The 26,291-nt window shown below is 38.3% G+C and overlaps 1 protein-coding gene across 1 annotated transcript; it reads left to right on the top strand.

Annotated features, from left to right (window-relative positions):
- Positions 1–2,591: 2,591 nt before the first annotated feature.
- On the top strand, positions 2,592–25,256 carry LOC123457423 (vomeronasal type-2 receptor 116-like). Its single transcript, XM_045141341.1, has 9 exons — positions 2,592–2,646; positions 6,136–6,199; positions 10,435–10,533; positions 11,109–11,246; positions 18,605–18,893; positions 19,272–20,075; positions 20,321–20,548; positions 21,063–21,186; positions 24,337–25,256. The coding sequence occupies exons 1-9, from the start codon at positions 2,592–2,594 to the stop codon at positions 25,254–25,256; spliced, it is 2,721 nt and encodes a 906-aa protein (XP_044997276.1).
- The last annotated feature ends 1,035 nt before the right edge of the window (positions 25,257–26,291 follow it).

The following is a 26,291-nucleotide window of genomic DNA, read 5'->3' as shown; positions in this document are numbered from 1 at the left end:
CTTTTCATACTTTCACTCCCATCTAGAAAGGAACCAAGAAACATTTATACTGAACTGTAATTGACTGATGGCTATTTCAAGCTTTGACAATAAAGGTATATTTCCAAGTTTGAGAGGCTAAGGGCTTAATTTTCATGATGGCACATGCAGGGAAGAAAGCCTCAGGAAATGGTGACATTTCAGGAAGAGTTGATTTACTTGAAGATATGCACGTATTACTTTTCTTAAGAATGAATGAACAGGAGTGGAGAAATGGCTTAGCAGTTACAGCACTTCCCTGCCAAGCCTAAGGACTCATGTTTGACTCTTCAGGTCCCACATAAGCAAGACTCACAGGTGATGCAAGCACACAAGGTCACACATGATCACTAGGTGGCACATGCATCTAGAGTTTGATTACAGTGGCTGAAGTCCCTGGTGTACCAATTTTCTGTCTCTCAAAAAAGTGGGATGCCAGTCTGTTGGACTTCTTTAAAAAATTATTGTATAGCAGTACATCATATAAATTCCACATAACATGTACCATTGAGACATGAGGGTTCACATGTGAATTTTACCTTTGAGTGATCCTGAAGTCTCCTTGTGTTTATTACAGGCCAATGCTCTATACATAAACAGATGATTAGTAACTTTTAAGCTTAAATTTCAGCTTATAGTATATAGGTGAATAGTTTGCAACATGCTCATATACACAACTGTTTGTGTATTGGTATAAGTAAAACAAAAAGCTGGATTACAATTATACTATAAAATGTGGTGCTGTAACAAATGTTTAAAATGAATAACACTTTATTTTTCTCAAGAAAAAGAAGAAAATGATGTGGAAGAAGTGCAAGAATTGCTTACTTCTTTAAAATATACTTCAATATGTCCAACCTTAAAAGTGACTGACAAGGACTAGAGAGATGGCTTAGCTGTTAAGGCACTTGCCTGTGAAGCCTAAGGACCAATATCCAATTTTTCAGGTCCCATGTAAGCCAGATGCACAGGGTGTTGCATGGATCTGGAGATCATTTGCAGTGGCTAGAGGTTCAGGTGTGCTCATCCTCTCTCTCATAGATAAATAAAAATAAATCTTTTTAAAAAGTGACTGACAAGCTAGCACTGCAGGAGAGTCTCCTCAGGCAATCTAGGGGTATATACCAGCATTCCACCACTGTGTCCTGGATTTCAGTGTGGGACAACACAGAAGGTATCATGTGATGGAAAGAAGTGACTGGAGTACTGAGGAATATCTTGATCACACCTTCCAAGGCTCAGGTTCTAATGCAGAAGAGGTGGCAGAAAGAATGTAAGAGCCAAAGGAAGGGTAGGACTCCTTACAACATGCTCCCCCCACACACAAATGGCCTGGATATCCATGACCTCATAGTGCCTGGCACTACCTACACAAGGCCATCACAAGAGGAGGAAAAGATCATGACATCAAAATAAAAGAGACTGATTGATATGGGGAGTGCATATGATGGAGAAAGGAGTTTCAAAGGGGAAAATGGAGGGAGGGAGGATATTACCACGGGATAGTTTTATAATCATGGAAGTTGTTAATAGACATTTGACAATGATATAGATTGGAATTTTGCATATTTGATACCATATTAATATTGAATACATTTTACTTGAATAATCCTACTGGAAGTAATATTGAAATTTAGGCATATGTACTTCATTTCTAAGGAAATCCAAGTGTTATCAATAGTTAATTTTGTAATAGTTTTAAGTTTATAGGAATGTTGCAAAATAGAGTCTTCAGATAATTCACATTCTGTTCGTATACTCAACATCCAAATGCTCATGCTGTTCTTGTCACACTTAATGAACCAGTTCTCATGTGTTCTTGTTTACTTGGCTGCTGGCTGTGTTGGAGAATTTCTCTGCTAGCTGCTTCTTGTGTTTAAGTATCTCTCATTTGAAACAAAACATTAGATTTTTGTAATGTGTGCATAACAAAATTTTACTTTTTAAAGATGTTTTGAATTTTATGTTGTGTAGTGTGTGTGTGTGTGTGTACATAAGCACACCCCATGTCCCTGTATTTTTGTTATTGGATGCAAGTGTCATTAGCTTGAGTTCTGGGTTCTGTCCACCCTGGCCTTATGGAGGTCTCTGAGATAACCCAGGAGAAATGAGTTGGAAACACTCATTACTTCCCCAGGACATCTTTCAACCACAGTACTATATCCTTGCTGGTCCCATTTATGGCCTGTGCTGAAGGAAGGGGAGGCATTGGGTCTCTTGTTTACTAAAGCATCATTTTATTTCATACAAAATGTGTCTTCCATGCAGTCCTTTCAAAAAAAGAAAAAAAAAATGAGGCTTCTGCCCCAGTGAGAAATATTACCCTTTCATCCTCAACTGATGCAGAGCCCAAGAGAGGCAATGGTGTCCTCTGTGAGACCTGAAGCCTTGGTCTCTCTATCATCTCTCTGCCTGCTGTGGTGTGGTGAGACCTTTAGGGCAGGCTTCAGTGTCTTCATTACAGAAAATGATACTGGTATGAAAGGCAAGTCTTATTTGTCCCTAGGAGATCCTACTACCTCAAGCCACAGAATCCTAAACATCATGCAGTAGGATGACATGGAGAATCCAGGATGAGTGGAGACACTAGTCACAGGCATGATGCCAACCCTTATATAAAACTCAAAGGTAATATCCTCTACTAATGGATCTTCCTTTCATTTTCCCCAAATCCTTAAGTCACTTTTAAACTATTAAAGTCCATCATAAAACAGTTCTGTGAGAGCTATTGTAAATGGAAGACATCAAGATATTACTGTGCAAATTTACAGTAAGTTTTCTTCCATTTAATTTCTATCATCTTCTTGTCACACTTCCTTTTTATCTGACCTGTGCATTGTAATTTTCTTTTCACAAAATCCTTGTCTTCAAGGAGCAATGAATTGTAGGGAAATGAATTCAATTTATTTTACTTTGAATTTATATTACATCAGAAGGTGTCTGAGCTCATGCCTAGAATTTTATTTTAGTTAAAATCTTCAAGGTGTATTAAAAACAGATAATTGACTTGTTTAAAGAAGAAGATACAGGCTGGAAGGATGACTTAGCTTTTAAGGCGTTTACCTGCAAGAACTCATGTATAAATCTATATGCTCCATGCAGTGATGCAAGTTCCCACAAGGGGGAAAACAAGTCTTGAGTTCATTCACAGTGGCCAAAGGTTCTGGCACATCCATGTTTCTCTCTCTCTCTCTCTCTCTCTCTCTCTCTCTCTCTCTCTCTCTCAATCCTTTCTCTATCTCTCAAAATAAAAAAAAATAGAGAAAAGTCTAGAATATAGGCATTACTGGTAACATGGTGATCTGATTTTCTGTATTTTCTTTAGAAATTTAGCTAGCATATCAATGAACAGATTATTAAACAACAAAAGGTGTTTGAGCTCCTGAAAGATTTTGTATATTTTCTCTGTGGCACCCTAAGAACAGCCAATATCACATTAAGAAATGTAGGAAGATTGGGATGAAGATGTGTCTGAAACATGGAGGATTCACATCTGGTCCTGATTTGCAGACATTTGTGTACAATGTATCCTTTCTCAATATACATTTTACATGTGTATGTGTGTTCACACTTGTGTGGGCACATATGCACATGTGTGTAGATTTGCATGTACATGGCTTCACATACATGTGAAGGCCATAGATTTTGTTCATGTGTGTTCTTACATCGTTATCCACATTATTTAATGGGAAGGACCTCTCACTTGAACCTAGGACTTGCCAATGTTGTACTTTAACTTTAGCTAGCCAGCTTGTCCCGGGCATCCTATTTTTCCACCTCTTGAGTAATAGGATTACTGGTGCGTGGCCATGCCTACGTAGCATTTATGTGGTTCTGGGGATGTAACCTCCAGTTCTCATATATGTGCAGAAAGCGATTTGTCCGCTGACCCATTTACCACCACTCTTAAGTTCTAGATTGATAAAGTGGAATTAAATCTCCATTTCTTTTCAATTTTCTAGCACCAATGCTGTTACCCAACACCATGACAGATTTACATTTTTCATACATTATAACAATAAATTATTTTTGACCCTGTCAGAATACACAACTAAAACAGCTCCAGATTTCCCTAAAAACTCTTCACTTCTTTGAAGTTCCATGAACACTATCTTGCCACTGTGACATATTTTTCTCTTGTTTTCTCAATTTTCACTAACATCTTCTATAATTATAAAAAATATCCCATGGTAATACACTCCCTCCCCACACTTTTCCCTTTGAAATTTCACTCTTCATCATAATCCATGCCCATCTCACTCAGTCTCTTTTTAACTTCAATGTCATTATCTTTTCTTCCTCTTGTGATGGTCTTGTGTAGGTAGTGTCAGGCACTGTGAGGTCATGGATATCCAGTCCATTTTATGTCTGGAGGGAGCATGTTGTAAGGAGTCCTACCCTTCCTTCGGCTCTTACATTCTTTCCACCACCTCCTCTGCTTAAGACCCTGAGCCTTGGAAGGTGTGATTGAGATATTACTCAGTATGCCAGTCACTTCATTCCAGCACCATGATACCTTCTGAGTCGTCCCGAAGTCACTGCCATCTGAAAAGAGAAGACTCTCTACCCAAAGTGAGGCTAGCATTAATCTAAGAGTATGAATATTAAGAGAAGTTCTTACTGAGCAGTTTGATAAGCATAGTATGTACATTTATCTTGACATCAGGAGTAGTTACAACTCTAGGGCTCATGACTACCCCTGTTTTAAATTTTATTTTTTTAATTAGTTTTCTATTGTGCAAGTACAGGCAGTTTGTACCATTATTAGGCTCATACATGACCTACCCCTCCCCACTGGCACCTCCTTGTTGAGGTATATGGGTCGTGCATTGTGGGGTTAGCCCACACTTAGCCCACAGTTATTGGTATGATAAATATCTCTGTATATCATGTATATCATATAATTGGTTCCAAGAAATAGCCCAAGCTACAGTGAATTATACCATGACTTGTGAGGATACAAGAAGCAACAGGGACTAGAAAAATGCCAACAAACACCGTACTCTCCAGTATATATCCCAAAACATCATTCCCACATGTACTCGGAGAATATGAACTATAGTTGTATGCCCTAAATAATATACATGAGAAGAAACCTTTCCCTCCATGGTTCTTTTTTTTTAAATTAGTTTTTATTCAGCAAATACAGGTAGTTTGGTACCATTATTAGGCTCATCTGTGACCTACACCCTCTATTTGGCTCCTCCTTGTTGAGGTATATGGGTCGTGCATTTTGGAGGTAGTCCACACTTATTGGTAGAACAAATGTCTCTGCATATCATGACCCAACATGTGGCTCTGACATTCTTTCTGCCCCCTCTTCCACAAAATTTCCCTGAGCCATGTTGGGTTCATTTTTGGTCTGCTTCTGTGCTGAGGTGTTTGAGGCCTCTGAGGGACTGGCTCTCTGATTTGGTAGGCGTTGATTTTTCTCTGTGTTGATCTCCTTCCCCTTGTGCTGATATCTGGTTCATGAGGAAAACAGCACCCTTGCTTGTTTCACCAATTTTCCTTAGTTTCAGCAGGGGCCCTTTTGAGGTATCGTGGGGTGGCTCTCTCCTTAGGATCTGCATCTATCTGAAAAAGAGAAGCACATTCTCCAACGGACAGTAAGTTAGCACCAGGTCAAATGAGATAGCCCTTACCTTTTTTAATAGAGAGTTTAATAGGTGTAGGTAGTCTTGTGCCCCATGATTGATGGTAACTTGATATTGGAGAGTGGGCTTATGTTTGGATATGGTTCTGACTTGTCTCCCAGTTCCAGCTATGGGTCTTGCACCACTGAGGGGATCAGTTAGTCAAATCAACAGCAGTTGGTTTCCCACCATGGCTGTGTGCCACTATTGCACTTTTGTGGGCATCACAACAGGTTGTTTGCTGCTACGTAGGTTGGACCATGAGTCACTTGGATAGATATTGGTTGTTTCCCCCAGTCGCCAATGTACCACCTTCTGGCACTAGACATGCTTACTGTCTAGGGACTGACCCTCTCCTGGCTTCCAGCCAGGCTGTTCCATTTTATTTGTCAGCTACATGTGGTGTCTTCAGCAGTAGGGTCTTACCACTGATCTTTCATGGGTCATCAAGTTCTCTGACAGATATCTGTTATTCTTTTAGAAAATGTCGGTTTGTCTGATCAAAAGCTAATTGTGGAGGACTTACGGTTAAGATGGCAGCATAGGTACCACGCCAAAGCAGCCTAGGGGGGAAAAAGACCAAAAAACTTCGAAAAATACACACTTTTACTAAAAAGTGAGGTGTATAGGAAATTGAAGCGTCAGCGGAGAAGTAGAAGAGTAGTAGAAGAGTAGAGCGGAGAAGTAGAAGAGTTCCAGAGCATCGAGAGCCTGCACAGGCGGGCTCCGGCAGCTCAGCCAACTGCCGCGGCTGCGGCGCACCAGAAAGCCACCAGGCTCGGCTCCAGCCACAGGAAAAGCCAGGTGCGGGAGCTTGCCCTCACACCGCGCTCTCTGCAACTCGGGAAATGCGAGGGGAGAGCGGCAGCGGAGGAGCAGACCGCAAGATAGAAGAACTCTTGGAGCAGGGAGAGATCCAGAGCAGCTGCGGCTCCCTCCCCTCCCCCACCACATGAGCCCAGCTGCGGCGAACAGAGCAGTGGCCCAGACCTGGCCATGCCAACTTGGGCTGACAGCGGGACCCAAGCAGGAGCAGAGTTTGGCAGCAACGTCAGCAGCTCCAGCACCAGTAACAGCGGCCCCAGCAGCAGCAGACCCAGGAGTGGCAGCAGCGGCAGACTCAGCAGCAGCAGCTTCAGGGAGAGCAGCGGCAGTGGACACAGCAGCAGCAGCTTCAGCAGCAGTGGTGGCTCCATCAGCGGCAGCTACAGCAGCAGCAGAGGCAGCAGCAGCGGTGGGTCCAGCAGCAACACCTTTAGCAGCAGTGGCTACAGTCCCAGCAGGGGCAGCTTGAGCAGCAGAAGTTCCAGCAGCAGGGGTGCTGATCTGCAGGGCCACACTTGCCAGGCTCAGTTTGCCCTGCAGGAAAAGCAAGTGCCCAGTTCCAGAAATCAGAACAGCAGCCTGACGACCCAGGCAGCAACTTGACTGAGACCAATATCATCCAAGGTAACTGGGATTGCACCAGGGAAGGGTCTCACTTGGTCGCAAGCTGACTTGGATCCCTCAACAGACCAGAAATCTTAACCTCTTTGTTGATAGAGGATCTGGTCGTTATAATAACTACTCTTGCATACATACTCGGGGCTGTTTTTGATTGAATGTGTACAGTGTTTAGTTCAATTTTAGAATCTACCTGCATTTTATTCCACTCAGCCTGCTTGAATACTCCTATAGCAGGGAAACTCAACCCCTAAGAACATCTTTGTAGATACTCTAAGAGTCTTAAGAGCCACACCTAATACCTTAAGGTCCTACCCTGAAAATATATTACATCAAATCAATTGATACAGATAAGAATACACAGCTAGCTAGAAAATCCAAGCATTACCTTAATCCAAGATGCAAAAATATATACATTATAACACAAGGAACACTAAAAAGCAAGACGATATAAATCCACCTAAAAGTATTAATGCATCAGAAATGTCCTCCAGTGAGAAAGAGTTAGAGGAAATGCCTGAGAAAGAGTACAAAAGAATGATTATAAATACGTTCAAAGAGGTCAAAGAACACATCAAAACAATCAAAGAAGAAATCAAAGAGGAAATCAAAGGAATCAAAGAAGATGCAGGACACCAATTTCATGAAATAAAGAAGGCAATACAAGACATAAATAAGGAAATAGAAATAATAAAGAAAAACCAGTCAGAATTACTAGCAATGAAGAGCACAGTTAATGACATAAAAAACTCTGTAGAAAATCTCACCAGTAGGATGGATGAGGGAGAGGACAGAATATCTAAGCTAGAAGACCAGGTGGCAGACCTAATGCAATCCAACAAAGAGAAAGACAAACTTATAGAAAAGTATGAGTGGGAATTTCAAGATATTCGGGACACTATGAAAAGATCCAATATAAGAATTCAGGGCATAGTAGAAGGAGATGAACTGCACTCCAGAGGCATAGTAGGCGTCTTCAACAAAATCATAGAAGAAAATTTCCCCCAAATTGGGAAAGAGGTGCCAATGCAGATACAGGAAGCCTTTAGAACCCCAGCCAGATCTATATAACCTATCTAAATTAAATCAAAATGAGATTAATCACTTAAATAGGCCTATAACAAACATGGAGATCCAAACAGTTATCAATAATCTCCCAACTAAAAAAAGCCCAGGCCCGGACGGATTCACTGCTGAATTTTACCAGACTTTTAAGGAAGAGCTAACACCATTGCTTCTTAAGTTTTTCCAGGAAATAGAAAAAGAAGGAATTCTACCAAACTCCTTCTATGAGGCCAGCATCACCCTGATACCAAAACCAGGCAAAGATACAACAAAAAAAGAAAATTACAGACCAATCTCCCTCATGAACATAGATGCAAAAATTCTCAACAAAATATTGGCAAACAGAATTCAAGAGTATATCAAAAAGATCATTCCCCCTGACCAAGTAGGCTTTATCCCAGAGATACAGGGATGGTTCAACATACGCAAATCTATAAATGTAATAGATTACATAAACGGGTTGAAGGACAAAAATCACATGATCATCTCATTAGATGCAGAGAAAGCATTTGACAAAATCCAACATCCCTTCATGATAAAAGTCCTACAGAGACTGGGAATAGAAGGAACATATTTCAATATGATAAAGGCTATTTATGACAAGCCTACAGCCAACATATTACTAAATGGGGAAAAATTGGAAGCTTTTCCACTGAAATCAGGAACAACACAAGGGTGTCCACTGTCCCCACTTTTATTTAATATAGTTTTGGAAGTCTTATCCATAGCAATAAGGCAAGAGACACACATAAAAGGGATACAAATTGGAAAGGAAGACATCAAGTTATCATTATTTGCAGATGACATGATTCTATACATAAAGGACCCTAAAGACTCTACTAGCAGGCTGTTAGAGCTGATCAAAACCTACAGCGATGTAGCAGGATACAAAATAAATACACAGAAATGAGTAGCCTTCATATATGCTAACAACAAACACACAGAGGATGAAATCAGAGATATACTCCCATTCAAAATTGCATCAAAAAACATAAAGTACCTTGGAATAAACCTAACCAAGGAAGTAAAGAATCTATACAATGAGAACTTTAAAACACTCAAGCGAGAAATTGCAGAAGACACCAGAAAGTGGAGAAACATCCCTTGTTCCTGGATTGGAAGAATCAATATTGTGAAAATGGCAATCTTACCTAAAGCAATCTACACATTTAATGCAATCCCTATCAAAATTCCAAAGGCTTTCTTCATGGAAATAGAAAAAACAATCCAAATATTCATTTGGAATCACAAAAAACCTCGAATGTCTAAAATAATACTGAGCAACAAAAATGAGGCTGGTGTTATCACCATACCTGATTTTAACCTATACTACAGAGCCATAGTAACAAAAACAGCATGGTACTGGCACAAAACAGACATGTAGATCAGTGTAACAGAATAGAGGACCCAGATGTAAGCCCAAGTAGCTATAGCCACCTGATATTCGATAAAAATGCCAAAAATACTCATTGGAGAAGATACAGCATATGAAAGCAGGATCTTAACTTTTGCCTCAGCTAATTATCCAAGTACTTTGAGAGAAACGTGTTTTTTGTTTGTTTGTTTGTTTGTTTGTTTGTTTGTTTGTTTTGGTGCAGAGGCCTTGAAGCTGTGACAGACCTACAGCTTATTGTGGATAGCAACTGGTTTCTGGTTCTGAGAGTTACAGGCCCATGGAAACAAAAAGAACAACAACAACAACAAAATTAAGGTAATGCTTCATCCTATCTTCTCCGAGGCCCTTCTTTCAGGTGGTCACCCCATGTTCCTGTTGAAGGTTATATCTTTTACTTTATTTCCAGGTATAATTTTTTGAATTAGTTTTGTGTTTTTCCCCCCAAACCTCACCTATCCTATCTTTCCTCTCCCCCCAAAACTTTCTAACCCTAATGTCTAGGCTGTGAGTGGCCTATCAGCCATTTTGGCAACTGAAGCTGTTCCAGATTAGGAACCAAGAATGAGTGAGAACATGCAAAGATTTTTTTGTTTTGTTTTTCTTCCTATGATTGTGTGTGTTCACATGGTTGAGGTGGTGGAAGTGGATTGTACAAACATAAAATAAAAATTCTGTGTAGAATACTTTAATGAGGTAAAAACAATGTTAAAGATGAGAATCTGAGTCATCACAGCTTATTACTCTGTGGAAACTGAGGAAAAAGGATGCAGGTCATGTAACAGAACTAAAGTATGAAACTTAATGTCTGCATCATTACGGGGAGACTGGCTGGCAATCCTGGACTTTCCATGATTGCTTTCTGTGTTGTGTCCTCAGACAATGGGAAACATGGGGTCGTGGGACATTACAAGCATTAAACTGTTATGAGCAGTGCATGGACCTCACAGTAAATGCTATGATGCTGATGGAAGTGAGGTATGTGAGGGTCTCTCCACTGCTTGAACAATGCTGCCCATACCTTCATGAGCTATGATCCGCAGGAAACCTTTCTGACCTTTTCACATTACATCTTGACTTGGAAACTCCAGTGAAATCCACTTAGATGATTTCAGTTCCTGTTCATCCAAATGGAATTCTGAAATTAGTTTGAAAACAAGTATGCTCAGGAGATTATCCCCATGACATTCATGCCTGGAGATACATGAACTCATAGCACCTGAAGCAAAAGATGATGCTCACAACATGTTTTTCAACTCATTGTTATGACCTTGATGTAGACCTCAGATGCAGAGCCCCAGGGCTGTGTTCTGTACTCATCAAGGAAGGAAGACAAAGACAACAAAGATAGAAATTAGGGATATAAATATCTCCTCTAGTCAGCAATAGTAGTAAGGATGGATACACACAAATAAACAGGCATATGTGATGTGTGTAGCTACCTGATGCTGCCTATGACATTAGAGCTCAGACTATGAGTTTTAAGACATGGGGAAGCTAATCATTTTCATTTTTGTCTTACTTCTTCCAATGCTTTCTGTCGTCTTTTGCAGGTTAACAGAAAGAGGATGCTTTTGGAGAACAAAAGAAAACACAGAAAATGATGGAGATATGTGCAAGGATTGTATGTTTTTAATTAAAACATCAAAGAAGCATATGATAGACTATGATTCAATGAACCAGCTTTATCGGTAACTGTCAGTTTTGTTACTTAACTTTATATTGGAAAATCATGAATAATGTGTAAGAAGTTTCTATATGGCTACAGTAACAGTTTTTGGATCCCTTGCAGTTTTCCTCCCAAACATATCATTTATGAATGGATCCAAATTTATTTTATATTTTACTGAGCAGAATGTTGCCATAGTCAAATACATCTGATTTGTATAGATTTTCATGTTGCTGACTTGCAATTTAATCCCACTGTGGTCAGATAGAGTACAAGGGGTTACTTCAGTTTTCCTGTAGTTGTTAAGATTTGCTTTGTGTCCTAATATATGGTCTATTTTAGAGAATGTTCCATGTACTCTGAGGAAAATATATATTCTGCAGTGTTTGGGTGGAATTTTATGTATATATCTGTTAGGTCCATTTGTTCCATGACATCATTTAATCCAGATGTCTCTCTGTTTATTTTTTCTGGGGTTGACCTGTCAATTGATGAGTTTGGGGTATTAAAATCACCCACTGAAATTGTGTTTGTTGTTATCTGTGACCTTAAGTCTAATAGTGTTTGTTTGATAAAATTGGGAGTCCCCATGTTAGGAGCGCACATGTTTAGGATAGTAATTTCCTCCTGGTGGAGTGGCCCTTAATCAGTAAAAAGTGACCTTCTTTATCTTTCCTCACTAGTGTTTTTCTTTTCTTTTCTTTTCTTTTCTTTTCTTTTCTTTTCTTTTCTTTTCTTTTCTTTTCTTTTAAAGTCTATCCTGTCAGATACTAGGATAGCAACTCCTGCTTGTTTCCTAGGCCCATTTTCTTGAAATACCATTTTTCAACCTTTCACCCAAAGACAGTGTCTGTCTCTTATTGAGAGATGAGTCTCCTGAAGGCAACAAATATCAGGATCCTGCCAGTCTACAAGGCTGTGTGTTTTGGTTGGTGAAATGAGGCCATTCATATTAACAGTTACTATGGAAATGTATGTATTATTTTCTCCATTCTTCTTGTTTTGTAGTACTTCCTGATTTCCCTTTACTTGCTTGTTTGAACTGTTATTTGAGTAAGATTTTTTTTTTTAAATTTTTCCTCCTCTTGTGTTTTGCATTCTCTCCATTAAGAAGGATTCCTTTGAGTACTTTCTGTAGAGCTGGTCTAGTTGTCATAAATTTACTGATCCTGCTTTTGTTTTGTAATATCCTCATTTCTCCATCAATTTGGATAGATAAGTTTGCAGGATAAAGTGATCTTGGTTGACAGTTGTTATCTTTCAGAACTTGGAATATACCATTCCAAGTCATTCTGATTTTTAAAGTTTGTATTGAATAATCTGCAGTTGTTCTGATGGGCTTGCCTGTGTAGGTGACACTTTTTCTCTAAGTACTTTCAATATATTTTCTTTTGTTTGTGTGTTTAGTAGTTTATTTATAACAAGGCGAGGAGTAGTTCTTTCCAGATTTTGTCCATGTGGTGTTCTAAAAGCTTCTTGTATCTGCATTGGCATTTCTTTCACAATTTGGGAAAATTTTACTTCTATGATTTTGTTAAAAATGCCTACTAAGCCTCTGGATCGAAATTCTTCTCGTTCTACAATATACTGAATTCTTCGCAAAGATTTTCTCCACATCTGTAGGTAGTTTGTGGGCTCTGTTTAGGGTATGTTGTTTGTAGACAAACATTTTATCTTTATTAGTTGCCATGGGTTGAATGATTTATTTAATTTCCTGGATTACTGGGATATTATTCAGGAAGTATGGCCCTAGTCATATTTTATAGAAAGTTCCCTTTTTGTTTCATCCTGTGACAACAACAGGATTCTTCTCAAGCACACTTTATTGGAAGCTCCTAGCTGAAAGAGAGAAGGACCCTGACCCTACGGAGCGCCAAGCTTATATACTTATGGTCATGTGATTGTATAGCGTCGTCTGATTGTCTTAAGTCTCATCAGATGATTTTGCATCACCCAATCAGGATGGGTGAGCAACCATATTAGAATAACATCATGTGCTCATGCGCAGACAATTAGGATACAAAAGCAGTAAACAAGCTGACATGGCAAAGCCTGACGAAGCCAGCATGGCTTCCCACAGTTCCCCCTTTAAAAAATTGTTTTGAATCTCAGGATACCCGATCAAGGACCAACCCTCATGATGGCCAGTCCGATCGAGGGTAGAGCCTAAGACCAAAAGCCTACTTAAGCACCTTCCCGAGTGTAAGGGGAAAAATCCCTTCGGGGTGCAAAGGCTGCTCATGCAGGGATGTAAGCCTTCCAAGGTGCAATGGTAACAAGGTCACTTGGTGTACAAAGGCCTTACATAAGACAGGGTGAAACTAACCAGTATGCAGGCTAGCCAGCCATACTTGTGGAGATGCTCCTTGATCCAAAGCCATAAGTGCCTGAACAATCTTAATGTTATCCTGCTGACGTTGTCATCTGATTTGACAGATAAGCCAGAGACAGAACACCATGCCACACAAAAGGGCTGCTCCAAACATAGCCACCCCAACCCATTCCTTAAAGAAAGAAAATGCAGAAGATAGCCAAGAAGTAAAATCTCCCAAAGAGATTGGCTCCAGATGAGTTCCATTCAGATGTACAATCTGGAACAATAACTTCCGAGATAGCTGCTCTCCTTCAAGTGTCCAGTTTCCTGCCAAAAATTCAGCTAGCTTGCGACTCTGATTAAAAGAAGCAGTAAAATTAAATTGCAAAGGAGTAATACACAAATGTTGATACTGGGAAACACAGCCAAGTTGTAGAGACTCCAAACCAATCTGCTGGGGTCAAAGCTCTATTGGTAAGTCGTTCTAACAATGCCATAGTAAAAGAAGCATTTATCCCATAAGTTCTAGTGGCTTCTGCAAGATCCTTGAGCTCGTTATACCCTATAGGTTCATGGTATCTAACATGTGTATCATGAGTCTCAAAAACTGGATAAGCATTAGCCAGCTTTCTCCAAGTATCTGATTTTATCAAACTACATCCGGACGAAGGACACACCCCAAACGGAAGTCGGCCATCTTGTTGTTTACATTTTTTACTTGTAGAGGCATAAGCTGGAGGAGGAGTAAAGACGCCATCTTGTCTGGGTCTAGAACATTCCCGAACATACTTGGTCTCTACTTCCTCAAAATCCTGTTCTTCCTCTGGAGTTAATTCTTCTCCCTCAGATTCACTAGAACTTTCTATATATAAATTTGTAAGTTCCATTAAATCTGGATATAGCTTCAGACCTGAATGTGGCCCTTCCTTTTGTGATTTACTTTTATTCTGTGCACATTTATTCTGTTCTATCTGAAACCTAGGTTCACTTTTCATTTTAACCTTTTTTTGTTGTCCCCTTTTACTTTCTTCAGACTCTGACATACTATCTTGATGATGGGCTAATATGCGTTGGCCTTCCCTGATCACTTCTTCACAACGTTTGTCCTCCAAACATGATCGCACCAAGCGCCATAAGGGCTGTGTACCTGCGCGCAACTTTCGCGTTTCTGACTCACAGTCAATGTCTCTGCCTAACTTATAACAGCAGGTCAAATTTAAACCCCCAGTCAGCTCAAACCAAGGCGCTATCATATCCACTTCTTCCAAAAACCCTTTAAGAGTTTTATCTGAAATCTTAAGTTTACGTTGTTTTAATACTTCCTGAAGTGGCTCCAAAAAGGTAGAGTGGTATTGTCCCATTTTGTAAACTTATATATGTTACTTATAGATCAGTTACAGGCAAAAACTTATCATATAGCACCAGGGGACTTACCGGTACCGCTGCTCTGTGTGTTGAGTTCTGAATCCTCCCTCGGAAGTATCCTCAGGGGTCCTCTCAACTGGCTGTTTGCTGACAAATTCCTGGGTTTCGGCACCACTTGTTGCGCCCCTCCCGCCAGCAAGAAGAACGACAACAGGATTCTTCTCAAGCACACTTTATTGGGAGCTCCTAGCTGAAAGAGAGAAGGACCCCGACCCTACGGAGAGCCAAGCTTATATACTTATGGTCATGTGATTGTATAGCGTTGTCTGATTGGCTTAAGTCTCATCAGATGATTTTGCATCACCCAATTGGGATGGGTGAGCAACCATATTAGAATAACATCATGTGCTCAAGCGCAGACAATTAGGATACAAAAGCGGTAAACAAGCTGACATGGCAAAGCCTGACGAAGCCAGCATGGGTTCCCACAATCCTGTAACTTTAGATTTCTGGATCTTATTTTGAAGCATTTCATCCATTAGTATTTTAATTTTTATGGCATGGGAAGAGGAATGTGTGTAGTTTCAATTTTTCTATATGTAGTTATTCAATATGTCCAGAAACATTTGTTGAGAATGCTATGTTTTCACTAGTTAACATTGCTGTAGTCACTTGAAATAATTAAGTATTAAATGTTCACAAAAAGACCACATAGAGTAAATGATTATGAAGAACTATTTTAAATGGGAAGTCAAAATGCATCTACAGAATACCTCTAATGAGCTAGAAATCATTAAACACATTAAATACTTGTAAATATAAGTAAAAAAGACTTAATAATAACATAATTATATAGGATATCAAAGGGTTTCTTTTGCAGAGAGATCCAAAAGTTTAAGGGAACATGAAATTATGAACATCTGAAATATCATTATACCCTGAGTTTCTTCTCCTTACTTGGTCAACTACAAGTCCAGTAATGATACATAGATATAGAAAAATGTAACGTAAAGGTAGAGCATGATGTCAGAAGAATTACATTAATAATTATCAATAGCAACATTGTTTTCCATTGATAAAAATGATTTTTGTTTACACAACACATCCTCCCTCCAGTGTATCCAAATCCTCAGATATCTAATGTTATCCTCCTGCCACTGTTACATGGACTTGGATGTCACAAATGACTCTAAGCATAGCTGCCCAGTCACTATACCACTTTCTCACTCCTATATCACCTGTGACAAGGATCATAATTGCGGGTCTACAGAAGCACTCATGCTAGTTTGGGCACACTTAACCTTACCCATGTCCTTATTTCCACCCACACTTCCCATTTCTGGGTTCCAATGAGAGTATAGGAGCAATTTCCCAATATCCATGAACCTCTTCCTAGATAAATAATTTCTTCGAGGGTTCTAATTGTGAGTCCGAATGTAGAGACAACTCTTTGCCCTTTATACCACCTTTGCCACCTCCTGATGGAAACATAAAAAAAAAAAAAAAGCCCTTTAAGATAGGTGATTTTTCAACGAACTCTAAATACAAGAAGGGGTAGGTAACATGAGCTACAACTATTGACCAACCACAAGAGGCACAACTACAGTGTTATACCACCAAACCAAAGGAAACCTGAGGGATGAAGGGTGAAAAGCTAAGTATCAGGGAGGAGCTTAAAGGGATGTGAAAAAAGAAAAGGGGAAGAGGGGAATGAAACCTTGTTTTAAAACACCATAATGAAAAAAATCTTTGACACTCAATAAAAATAAACTCACAGAACAACAATAACTCTGGATATTTATGGTCTTAATTCTCTGATCAAAAGACTTACAGTAGAAGATTATATCAGACAAACAAAGGGAATATTTCTTCACCTTAAAATAATTCACATTACCATTAGAGAGATAATTTTATTAAATTTATTTATTTTTTTTATTAGTTTTCTATTTGCAAATACAGGCAGTTTGATTATTAGGTATGATTATTAGGCTCATCCACGGCATACCACCTTCCCAATGGCCCCTCCTTGCTGATGTACCTTGGTCGTGCATTGTGGAGTTAGCCCACAGTTATTGGTACGATAAATGTGAGAGAGAATTTTTGAGGTAACAGATTGGAAAAAGATGTTTTAACTGTCACATTTTATATTTATATTCAAATTGAGAAGACTTACAATCATCTGAGAGGAATTATATGGTTGAGGTTATCCCTGGAGAGAATTCCTGTTACATAAGACTGATTGCATAATTGAAATGGGGATATCCAAATTTACTGTGGGCAGCACCATAGCAGGGCAGAGATCCTCTACTGTATAAAAAGGAAGAGGCATGACTGCCAATGTGCAATATTCATATAGCTCTGTGGGTCTCCTTGCTGGACTGAAAGAGGCCACTCCAAGATACCATGCTATGACTGCCAATAATATCCTTATCAATTTTGAGTATCTTTAGTATGATCTGGAAGGATAATCTGCAACAAATATGCCTTCCTTTAACCTGATTTTTGTCAGCTATGTTGTCCTAGAAAAGGGGAGTTACTTAACAGAAGAAGCAAATGAACTCCAAAAATGAAGAGACACTTCCAATTCCTGGTGAAATAGAGTTCACATTACAATTAGAGGAGATACCCATGCCTTCAAAGGCATTATAAGTGCCATGTTTTTGTGTAAATAGATAGGATTGACTGTATATTCACCATTAAGCAGGGAATTGCCTTACTCATTGCAGGATGGCATTTAACAAAAGTAGCAAAACATAGGAATTTGTAAAGGAACTTCCCCATAAACATGAGGTCCTTTGTTCAAATCCATGGCCCTAACCTAAAATTGTGACTTGAAGCACATGTCATCCCATGTTCTGAGTTTGAAAAGTCCTAATCCCTAGAGATTGGTTGCTTGTATAACCAAATTAGTGAACTCCAAGTCATCAGAATAATGGCATGTAAATCAGACATGGTGATACATACCTTTAATCTCCGTGTTTAGGAGGCAGAGGTAGGAATATCAACATGAGTTCCAGGCTACCCTAAGAGTACATATTGAATCCCACGTCAGAAAGGGCAAGAGTCAGAACCTGTGTTAAAATAAAAACTGAAGACAAATAATGACATGTACAGTAATGTAGAAGAACAACTTACACTAGTTTATAGTGTACACACTGGAACAAGCGCAGGCCCTCTTACACACACACACACACACACACACACACAAACACAAACAATGTGATCTTCCACGAAAATGGTGACTATTACCCACATATGCCCACCAAAATACCATAAACTCGATCACTACTGCATTTATTTTTCATTTCTTAAAATTGAGAATTCTAGCATCAAGATATTCTGTGTGGAGTAAGTCTACTTCCAAGTTCGTTTATGACCAATAAACTATATATATATATATATATATATATATATATATATATACTTTTCACCAGTTTCTCATTAGCCAAAAGTGAATACAGCTCTCTCTATATATTCATAACATAAATCCCTTTATGAATTGGCATTCATTTAATAATTTAAAAATACCTAGTTGATCTTTATGCTATGTGGGGTCATATCCTCACTAAAAGGTGCATGATTACATGAGTATTTCAGGAGCAAAACATCACTTAAAACATGTATTACATGTCCATTCAAATTCTTTTGAAGATTATCCTGTTTGAAGCCTCATCCATAATGATTACTGTGTTTCATTTCAGTGTGCCAACCAAAAAATATCAATGTATTCTCACAATGATTTTTGTCACTGAAGAGATCAACAGAAATCCCAAACTTATACCCAACAAGTCTATTAATTTTTCATTCCATCCTTCCACATGTGATGATTCATTGACAATTGTCTCTTCCCTACATTACACAGAAGCTAAACGGATTGTTCTTCCTAATTATCATTGTGAAATAAATGATTGTGGCTTATCATTTACAGGACCATCATGGGAAAGAAGTAGCAAAATTGCGACATTTTTCACAATATTTAATATAGGACAGGTGAGGCTTTGTGATGTACAGAGTAGAATTATGAATCTCATGTGCTTAGGGATATTTCCAGTAGATATTTGGATTATTCATGTATTGTTACATCCAATTAATAGATATCATAATCTTGGACTTGGTGGGGTTTCAGCACTTAACTTTTAAAAATTGATAGGAGGAACTATGAAGACATAAAAGTGGATTTGCTACAACTCTTAAACTGTTCAGTACTTTTCCAGAGTCTTATGGATAGTGAAATACAATGAATAATGGTGTGAGCAAACATCCTTCCAAACATTCTTCCCAAATGGTGATTAAAGCGATTCAGATCTTAGTTTGAGTTTTCATCCATTGTTCTTCCTCACATTCATTTCTATATTCTGTGTCCTTTAGATTCACTATGGCCCATTTAATCCTGTTCTGAGTGACCGTTTTCAGTATCATTATCTGTATCAGATTGCTCCCAAGGAAACAAGGCTGCCTTTTGCCATAGTCTCCCTAATGATTCATTTCAACTGGACCTGGATGGGGCTGGTCATCTCCGATGATGACCAAGGTATTCAATTTCTCTCAGACTTCAGAGAAATGATGCAAGGGAATGAACTCTGTTTAGCCTTTGTGAATGTGATCACATTAAACATGGACTTATACAATACAAGGGCTGAGAAATATTATAAACAAATTGTGACATCATTGGCAAATGTTGTGGTCATTTATGGTGAATTAAATTCCACACTGGAAGTGAGCTTTAGAAGATGGGCAAATTTAGGCATCCGCAGGATCTGGGTCTCCACCTCACAGTGGGATGTCATTACAAATACAGGAAGAGACATCAATTTTGACTCATTCTATGGTGCTTTCACATTTTCTAATCGTCATCAGGAGATTCCCAATTTTACAAAATTTATTCAGTCAGTGAACACTTCTCAATATCCAATAGACATTTCTGTTCTGAGATCACAACGGATATACTTTAATTGTTTGGACATGGAATCTAAATGTAGAACACAGAGTAAATGTGCACTCAATAATTCATTAAAATGGTTTGCAAGTCAAGGATTTGACATAGCCATGAATGATGAGAGTTATAATCTATATAATGCTGTGTATGCCTGGGTATATGCTTACCATGCAATGTATTATGAACAGGTAGATGTTCACCCAATAACAATTCTATGTGTACCTGACTGCTCAAAGGTATGTATTGTCACCAGTAATACCTTCTAAGTAGCTCCATATAAGTTTAAAACCTGTTGCTGGGAGTACTTTTGAATTTGGGTGCTTCTACATTTATCTCTGGGAAATCACTTATTTCACATTATTGGGTACATGCAATAGAGTTTCATTTTCTGGGTAGGGTTGTAAAAAATAAAGGTATTACTCATATCACATATTATGTCCATTTTGTCTTTACTTAATTGGAACTGATATGTTTCCTTTAGTTTTACCACACTATGAAGAATATGGAATTTATTAACCCCATTGGAGACCTAGTGACTATTAATGAGAAAAGAAAATGTGATGCAGACTATGATATTTTCCACATTTCAAATTATCCACAAGGTCTTGGAATCAAGGTGAAAATAGGACAGTTTACATCATATGGTTCCTTCAGTCAACAATTGTATTTGTCTGATGAGGCCATAGAGTGGGCCACAGGGAGTAGGCAGGTATATTTACCTAACTGTGATGTTTTACTCTCAACATAAATAGATAAAATCGTGTGGGCCCATGTGTGCCCTCACGATTTGGCCAAGTGCAACATGTTGTTTATGTTTCTTTTACCAATGTCCTAGATTTTCTTTATATCTTTTGAAAAATATTTGGAAATGGAAAAATATTTCATCAAAATCTTGACAGACATGCTGGGTGTTGTGGTGCATGACTTTAATTCCACCACTCGGGAGGCAGAGTTCGGAGGATTGCTGTGTGTTCAAGGCCAGCCTGAGATCACATAGTACATTTCAGGTCAGCCTAGGCTAGAGTGAGACTCTACCTCAAAAACAAAACAAAAAAAATCTTGACAGACATGACAACATACATTGTAACAAATGGAGTGTGACACCTCAATTTTATTGTAGATGTGGAAAAAGAGTTTAGTAAGGGTGATTATTTTCACATATCGTTATGAATGGAGTATATAACATTACTAACTTTTACAACTACACTTCTGGTTTACCTCAGATTCCCTCCTCTGTGTGCAGTGAGACTTGCAAGCTTGGTTTCAGGAAGTTCCGACATGAAGGAAACGCAGCCTGTTGTTTTGATTGTTTCCCCTGCCCAGAAAATGAGATTTCTAACAAAACGTGTAAGTTGATGGTTAGAGAGTCTTTCTCCAGTTTGTCTCTTTTATCCATCTCTCTGAAAAAAACAGATAATATTTCTTCATTGCCTATTGTAATCACTTGGTTGAAATGATTAATACTCATGACCATAAACATAATACTCACTTTACTCCATGAACCACATTTTTAGTACCTAGATCCATTGTACATACTGGTTCTCCCACAATAAAAATACTCTTTGAGGTCAAATTGTTAATGAATATATTATTTCTATCAAGGAATGTCACATATTCATATAATCCTCTGTGAATCGACATAAAATGAAGTTAAAAAGAAGGAATCTTTCACATCATTATCTTCCCAGGATGCAAAAGGTTGCTGATGAATAATAAATGCTCAGAGATATAATTTTTGGACATAAATTTTTATATTCATTCCATTCTGTTATTTATTGATTGATTAGATAGGGAAGGAGAGTAAAGTGAGAATGTGAATGCCAGAGCCTCTACCCACTGCAAACGAAGTTCAGATGCATGTGCCACCATGTAGAACTGGTTTACATGGGATGTGGAGAGTCAAACCTGGGTCCTTAGTCTTCGCAAGAAAGTACTTTAGACAGTATGCCACCACTCCTCCCTTTTCTGGCTTTAGCGATATGTAATTTTGCAAACACTTTCAATATAAGCATAATATCTCCTTAGCGTCTATGAAATAATAATTCAGAAAGCCGTTGGTTTCAAGACTTTAGGTAATAGCATATCACAGCTATTTAAATCCTTTATCAGGAAACATAAACATTCCAATTAAAATATCATGTGCATCATTTTAGATGTAACTTGAAGCATTTAAGGAGATAATGGGAAATATTCTGAATTTAAAAATAAGAATAAAACATATCTCATATGTCAAACCTACTGGGTTGAGCACAGAATGGAAAAATAGGTACTATTTTATGTTGCTCTCTATTTTACAGGTGAGAACACAATACAATGGGAGTGGCACGTTAATAGAACCTAAAGGCTGTGGTAAATATTATCAATAGGATTTAAATATGATATAAATATTAATTCCTCAGTATTTTCATCTATTAGAGTCTGGAGCACATGCTAACATCCAGACCACCTTTTCAGTGTACCAGAAGTCAAAGTTGATACAGAGTAATATTGGTATATGATGTTAAAAAGGAATGAGATTGACATGAATTTTTAGTATGATTGGATAATATCACAAAATGAATAAAATAATATAATTAGAAGTATATTAAAACAGTGTTCATTCAAGTAATACTTCAACATGCAATCCAAACTAGTTAATTAAAGATAGATTTATTTTATTTATTTATTTGAGAGCGACAGACACACAGAGAAAGACAGATAGAGGAAGAGAGAGAGAATGGGCGTGCCAGGGCTTCCAGCCTCTGCAAACGAACTCCAGACGCTTACGCTCCTTTGTGCATCTGTCTATCGTGGGACCTGGGGAACCGATCCTTGAACCGGGGTCCTTAGGCTTCATAGGCAAGCTCTTAACCACTAAGCCATCTCTCCAGCCCCAAACTAATTAATTAAATACAAACTATAGTGGTGTTGGATAAGTTCAGTATTAGCATTGAAGTTTTTTTTTTTTTTTTAATTTGTACATGTTGGCCATGTTATATTTACCAAATTAGGTGGTATGTATGGCCTTATAATATATGATTCATAAAATATATGTGCATAAATTTACAATACATGATTAAGAGAAGTAATACTACAATTATTGGAAAAATATTCCTTTATGTAAATATTCAATAGGAGATACCATTTATTTCTTATAAGTCCTCTTTTATGATTCAATGCAATTACAATCAAAACTGTAAAGCACCATGATAGAAAATACAACCTATAGGGGGCAAGAATTCTCCCCAGTTCCTTATTGTGTGTCATGTTCATTCTTTTTTTAAAGTTGGCAAATTATCTTGTTCATAATCCTTTCTTGAATAAACTTCTTGACCAAATTATGCTAAAACATAGACCAAGGATTATTGAGGTAAATTTGGAGAAACAGATAAATGGAATGTCATCTCAAAATTTGTATATGAATACCTATTCCAAGTAGATAGATTTCAGCAATAATCATATCAGAGTTAATTATATCTAGGTTTATTCAATTTCATTTATATTCCCTAAAATATGTGTTGGAACAATTATATGTGCCTACTGACATTTGGGTACAAAGCCATAAAACATCAACTGATACAGACAGATAGGCTTCATAAGACAGAGAACTGTAGTATGAGGGAAAAATCACATTTTATTATCTAAATTTATGGTTGTTGTCTAACAAAGGTGTTAAAATCAACATAGTATCATGTACCTCTCTGATCTCATACTACACTGTGTACAGAACTCTGAGCTAGTATTTTTTTCTTTTTGAGACAAGACTAGCTCTTTTACTGAAAGAGAGCATGAGTGTGAGGGAGTGAAAGAGAGATAATTGGGGTGCAATGGTCCCTAACCACTGCAGTTGAATTCCAAACATGTGCCACCTTGTGGAAATGTGAGACTTACTCATGTATTACCAAGTGTGTCTAACTTATGAGAGATGTGGTGAATCAAGCATGGGCCCTTAGGCATTGCAGGAGAGCATCTTAATTGATAAGCTGTCACTCTTGTAGTAGAAATCATAAGAAATACCTCATGTAAGAAATGTCACTATATAATTCTAGTACACTGCAACAAAATTATTTTATTCCTTTAAGAAAAACAAAGGGTCAAGAGAATATATAAGGTAAGATAAGTGAATAAAATACAGCTTTCTTAGGCTGAGGAGATGGCTCACCAGTTAAAGAAAGGACATGCAAAACCTAACTACCTAAGTTTAATTCCCCATTGCACAGAGAAAGACAGATGTACAAAGTGGTACATGTATGTGTTGCTTGTTTACAGTGGCTAGAGGTTCATGCGCACCCATTCTCTCCGGATTTCTCTGTCTCCCTCTGCCTATGAGCAAGTAAATAAAGTATTCTTTTTAAAAAAAGCTTTGTTTACCTCACCTAATATGATGGTCTTTATTAATTGCCATCATGGCTATAAAGAGAACTACCTTAATTGTAAATAGGACCTAGAATACAAGAATGTTGTAACAAAGAAGTAAATACTGCCACTAATCTGATGATATTCTCCATTGTCTACTAGATATGGATCAATGTGTGAAGTGCCCAATCAACCAATATGCTAGCCTAGAGAAAAATCACTGTCTCCAAAAAACTATGAAGTTTCTGGCTTATGAAGATGCCTTGGGGATAGCTCTGGCTTGTATAGCGCTTTGCTTCTCTACACTCACTGCTGTTGTACTTGGGGTTTTTGTGAAGCACAAAAACACACCAATTGTGAAGGCCAATAATCGAACAAACAGCTACATCCTGCTCATTTCCCTCAAGTGCTGTTTTCTCTGTCCATTACTCTTCATTGGACACCCCACCACAGCCAAGTGTGTCCTGCAGCAGATCACATTTGCACTTCTGTTCACTGTGGCTGTGTCAACTGTTTTGGCCAAAACAATAACTGTGGTTCTGGCCTTCAGGGCCACTGCTCCAGGACAAAAGTTGAGGGGACTGCTGGTATCAGGAGCACCTAACTTCATCATTCCCATCTGTACCTTGATCCAACTTGTTCTCTGTGCCATCTGGATGGGAACATCCCCTCCCTTTGTTGACACTGATGAACACTCAGAACATGGGTACATCATCATTGTGTGCAACAAAGGCTCAGACACTGCCTTCTACTGTGTCCTGGTATACCTGGGATCTCTGGCTATAGGGAGCTTTACTGTGGCTTTCCTGGCCAGAAACCTGCCTGATGCATTCAATGAAGCCAAATTTCTGACCTTCAGCATGCTGGTGTTCTGCAGTGTGTGGGTCACTTTCCTCCCTGTCTATCACAGCTCCAAGGGGATAGCCATGGTGATAGTGGAAGTCTTCTCTATCATGGCCTCCAGTACAGGATTGCTAAGTTGCATATTTTTCCCCAAGTGTTACATCCTTTTGATAAGACCCAGTAAAAATACTCTAAAGAGGGTGAAGAAAAATCATATTGTACAACCAATTGATTTTTAAATTTTACCTCATAAGTACTAACTTAAATTATATCCTGTAGAAACCCTTGCACTATTGTAAACACTAAATATTAAAAAGAGGTTAAGATATTTGTTCATATGTACAAGTATTATTTGGTCTCTAACATTGTTTGTTTTCTCAATTTTTATTAACATTTTGGATGATTATAAATATATCCCATGGTAATACCCTCTATGCTCTACCCCCACCACTTTTCCCTTTGAAATTCTATTCTCCGTCATATCCCCTCCTCATCTCAATCAGTATCCTTGTTATTTTGATGTCATGATCTTTTCCTCCTCTTATGACAGTCTTGTGTAGGTAGTGTCAGGCACTATGAGGTCATAGATACCCAGGCCATTTTATGTCTGGAAGGAGCAAGTTGTAAGGAGTCCTACCCTTCCTTTGGCTCTTACATTCTAACATTGTTTATCAGCTTCCATGTACAGCTGTCAGGCCATGTTCCATTTACCAACTCCTATGATAAGCCAATTTCACAAACTGTCATATGCCTCTGGAGATGGTTTGCAGTAACAAGAATAATCATTTTCTCACATCTCTCTCCAATTAGTAAATAAAGACACTTAGAACAAAGCATTACTAATGTACTTTGTATTTTGCTCCCATTACTCTGGATAACCTGAATTGCATCTGATGCCTTCTTCAGATTGTTTCAAAGAAATCTACTATAGTTTGCTGGATAGAACAAATATCTTTGAGAATGTCTTAAAAAGTTGTATTTGAGTGTTCAAACAATATTCAGAGGTACAGTGAGGGTTTAATTAGGAGGGAAAAGAATAGCTCCCTTTGAAAGTAGCAGAGGCCTTACTTAAAATGTTTTCAATATACATTAAGGTTTATTCATGCATAGGAGCAAATAGTTCATCCCCTGGAAAATTGAAACAGAATAGTTATGGTTTAAATCACTAGCCACTTGATGTTCTGTGGTAGGGAATATACAAAAGAATGTCAGCAAAACATTGGTGACAGTGCAAACGCTGTTCATGGTCAATAAGAAAGACAGTCAGGCATAGG

Source organism: Jaculus jaculus, unplaced genomic scaffold (genome assembly GCF_020740685.1).
Source record: "Jaculus jaculus isolate mJacJac1 unplaced genomic scaffold, mJacJac1.mat.Y.cur mat_scaffold_46_1_974171_arrow_ctg1, whole genome shotgun sequence".
Lineage (NCBI taxonomy): Eukaryota > Metazoa > Chordata > Mammalia > Rodentia > Dipodidae > Jaculus > Jaculus jaculus.
This window is presented reverse-complemented; position numbering and strand designations above follow the sequence as displayed.

Excerpts from the sequence above, each read along its gene's own strand:
- LOC123457423 (XM_045141341.1), top strand. The coding sequence starts at position 2,592 with ATGAGTGGAGACACTAGTCACAGGCATGATGCCAACCCTTATATAAAA. Across the intron at positions 2,647-6,135 it reads CCCTTATATAAAACTCAAAG|AAAATGTCGGTTTGTCTGAT; the intron begins GTAATATCCTCT and ends TTATTCTTTTAG. Across the intron at positions 10,534-11,108 it reads ATGATGCTGATGGAAGTGAG|GTTAACAGAAAGAGGATGCT; the intron begins GTATGTGAGGGT and ends CGTCTTTTGCAG.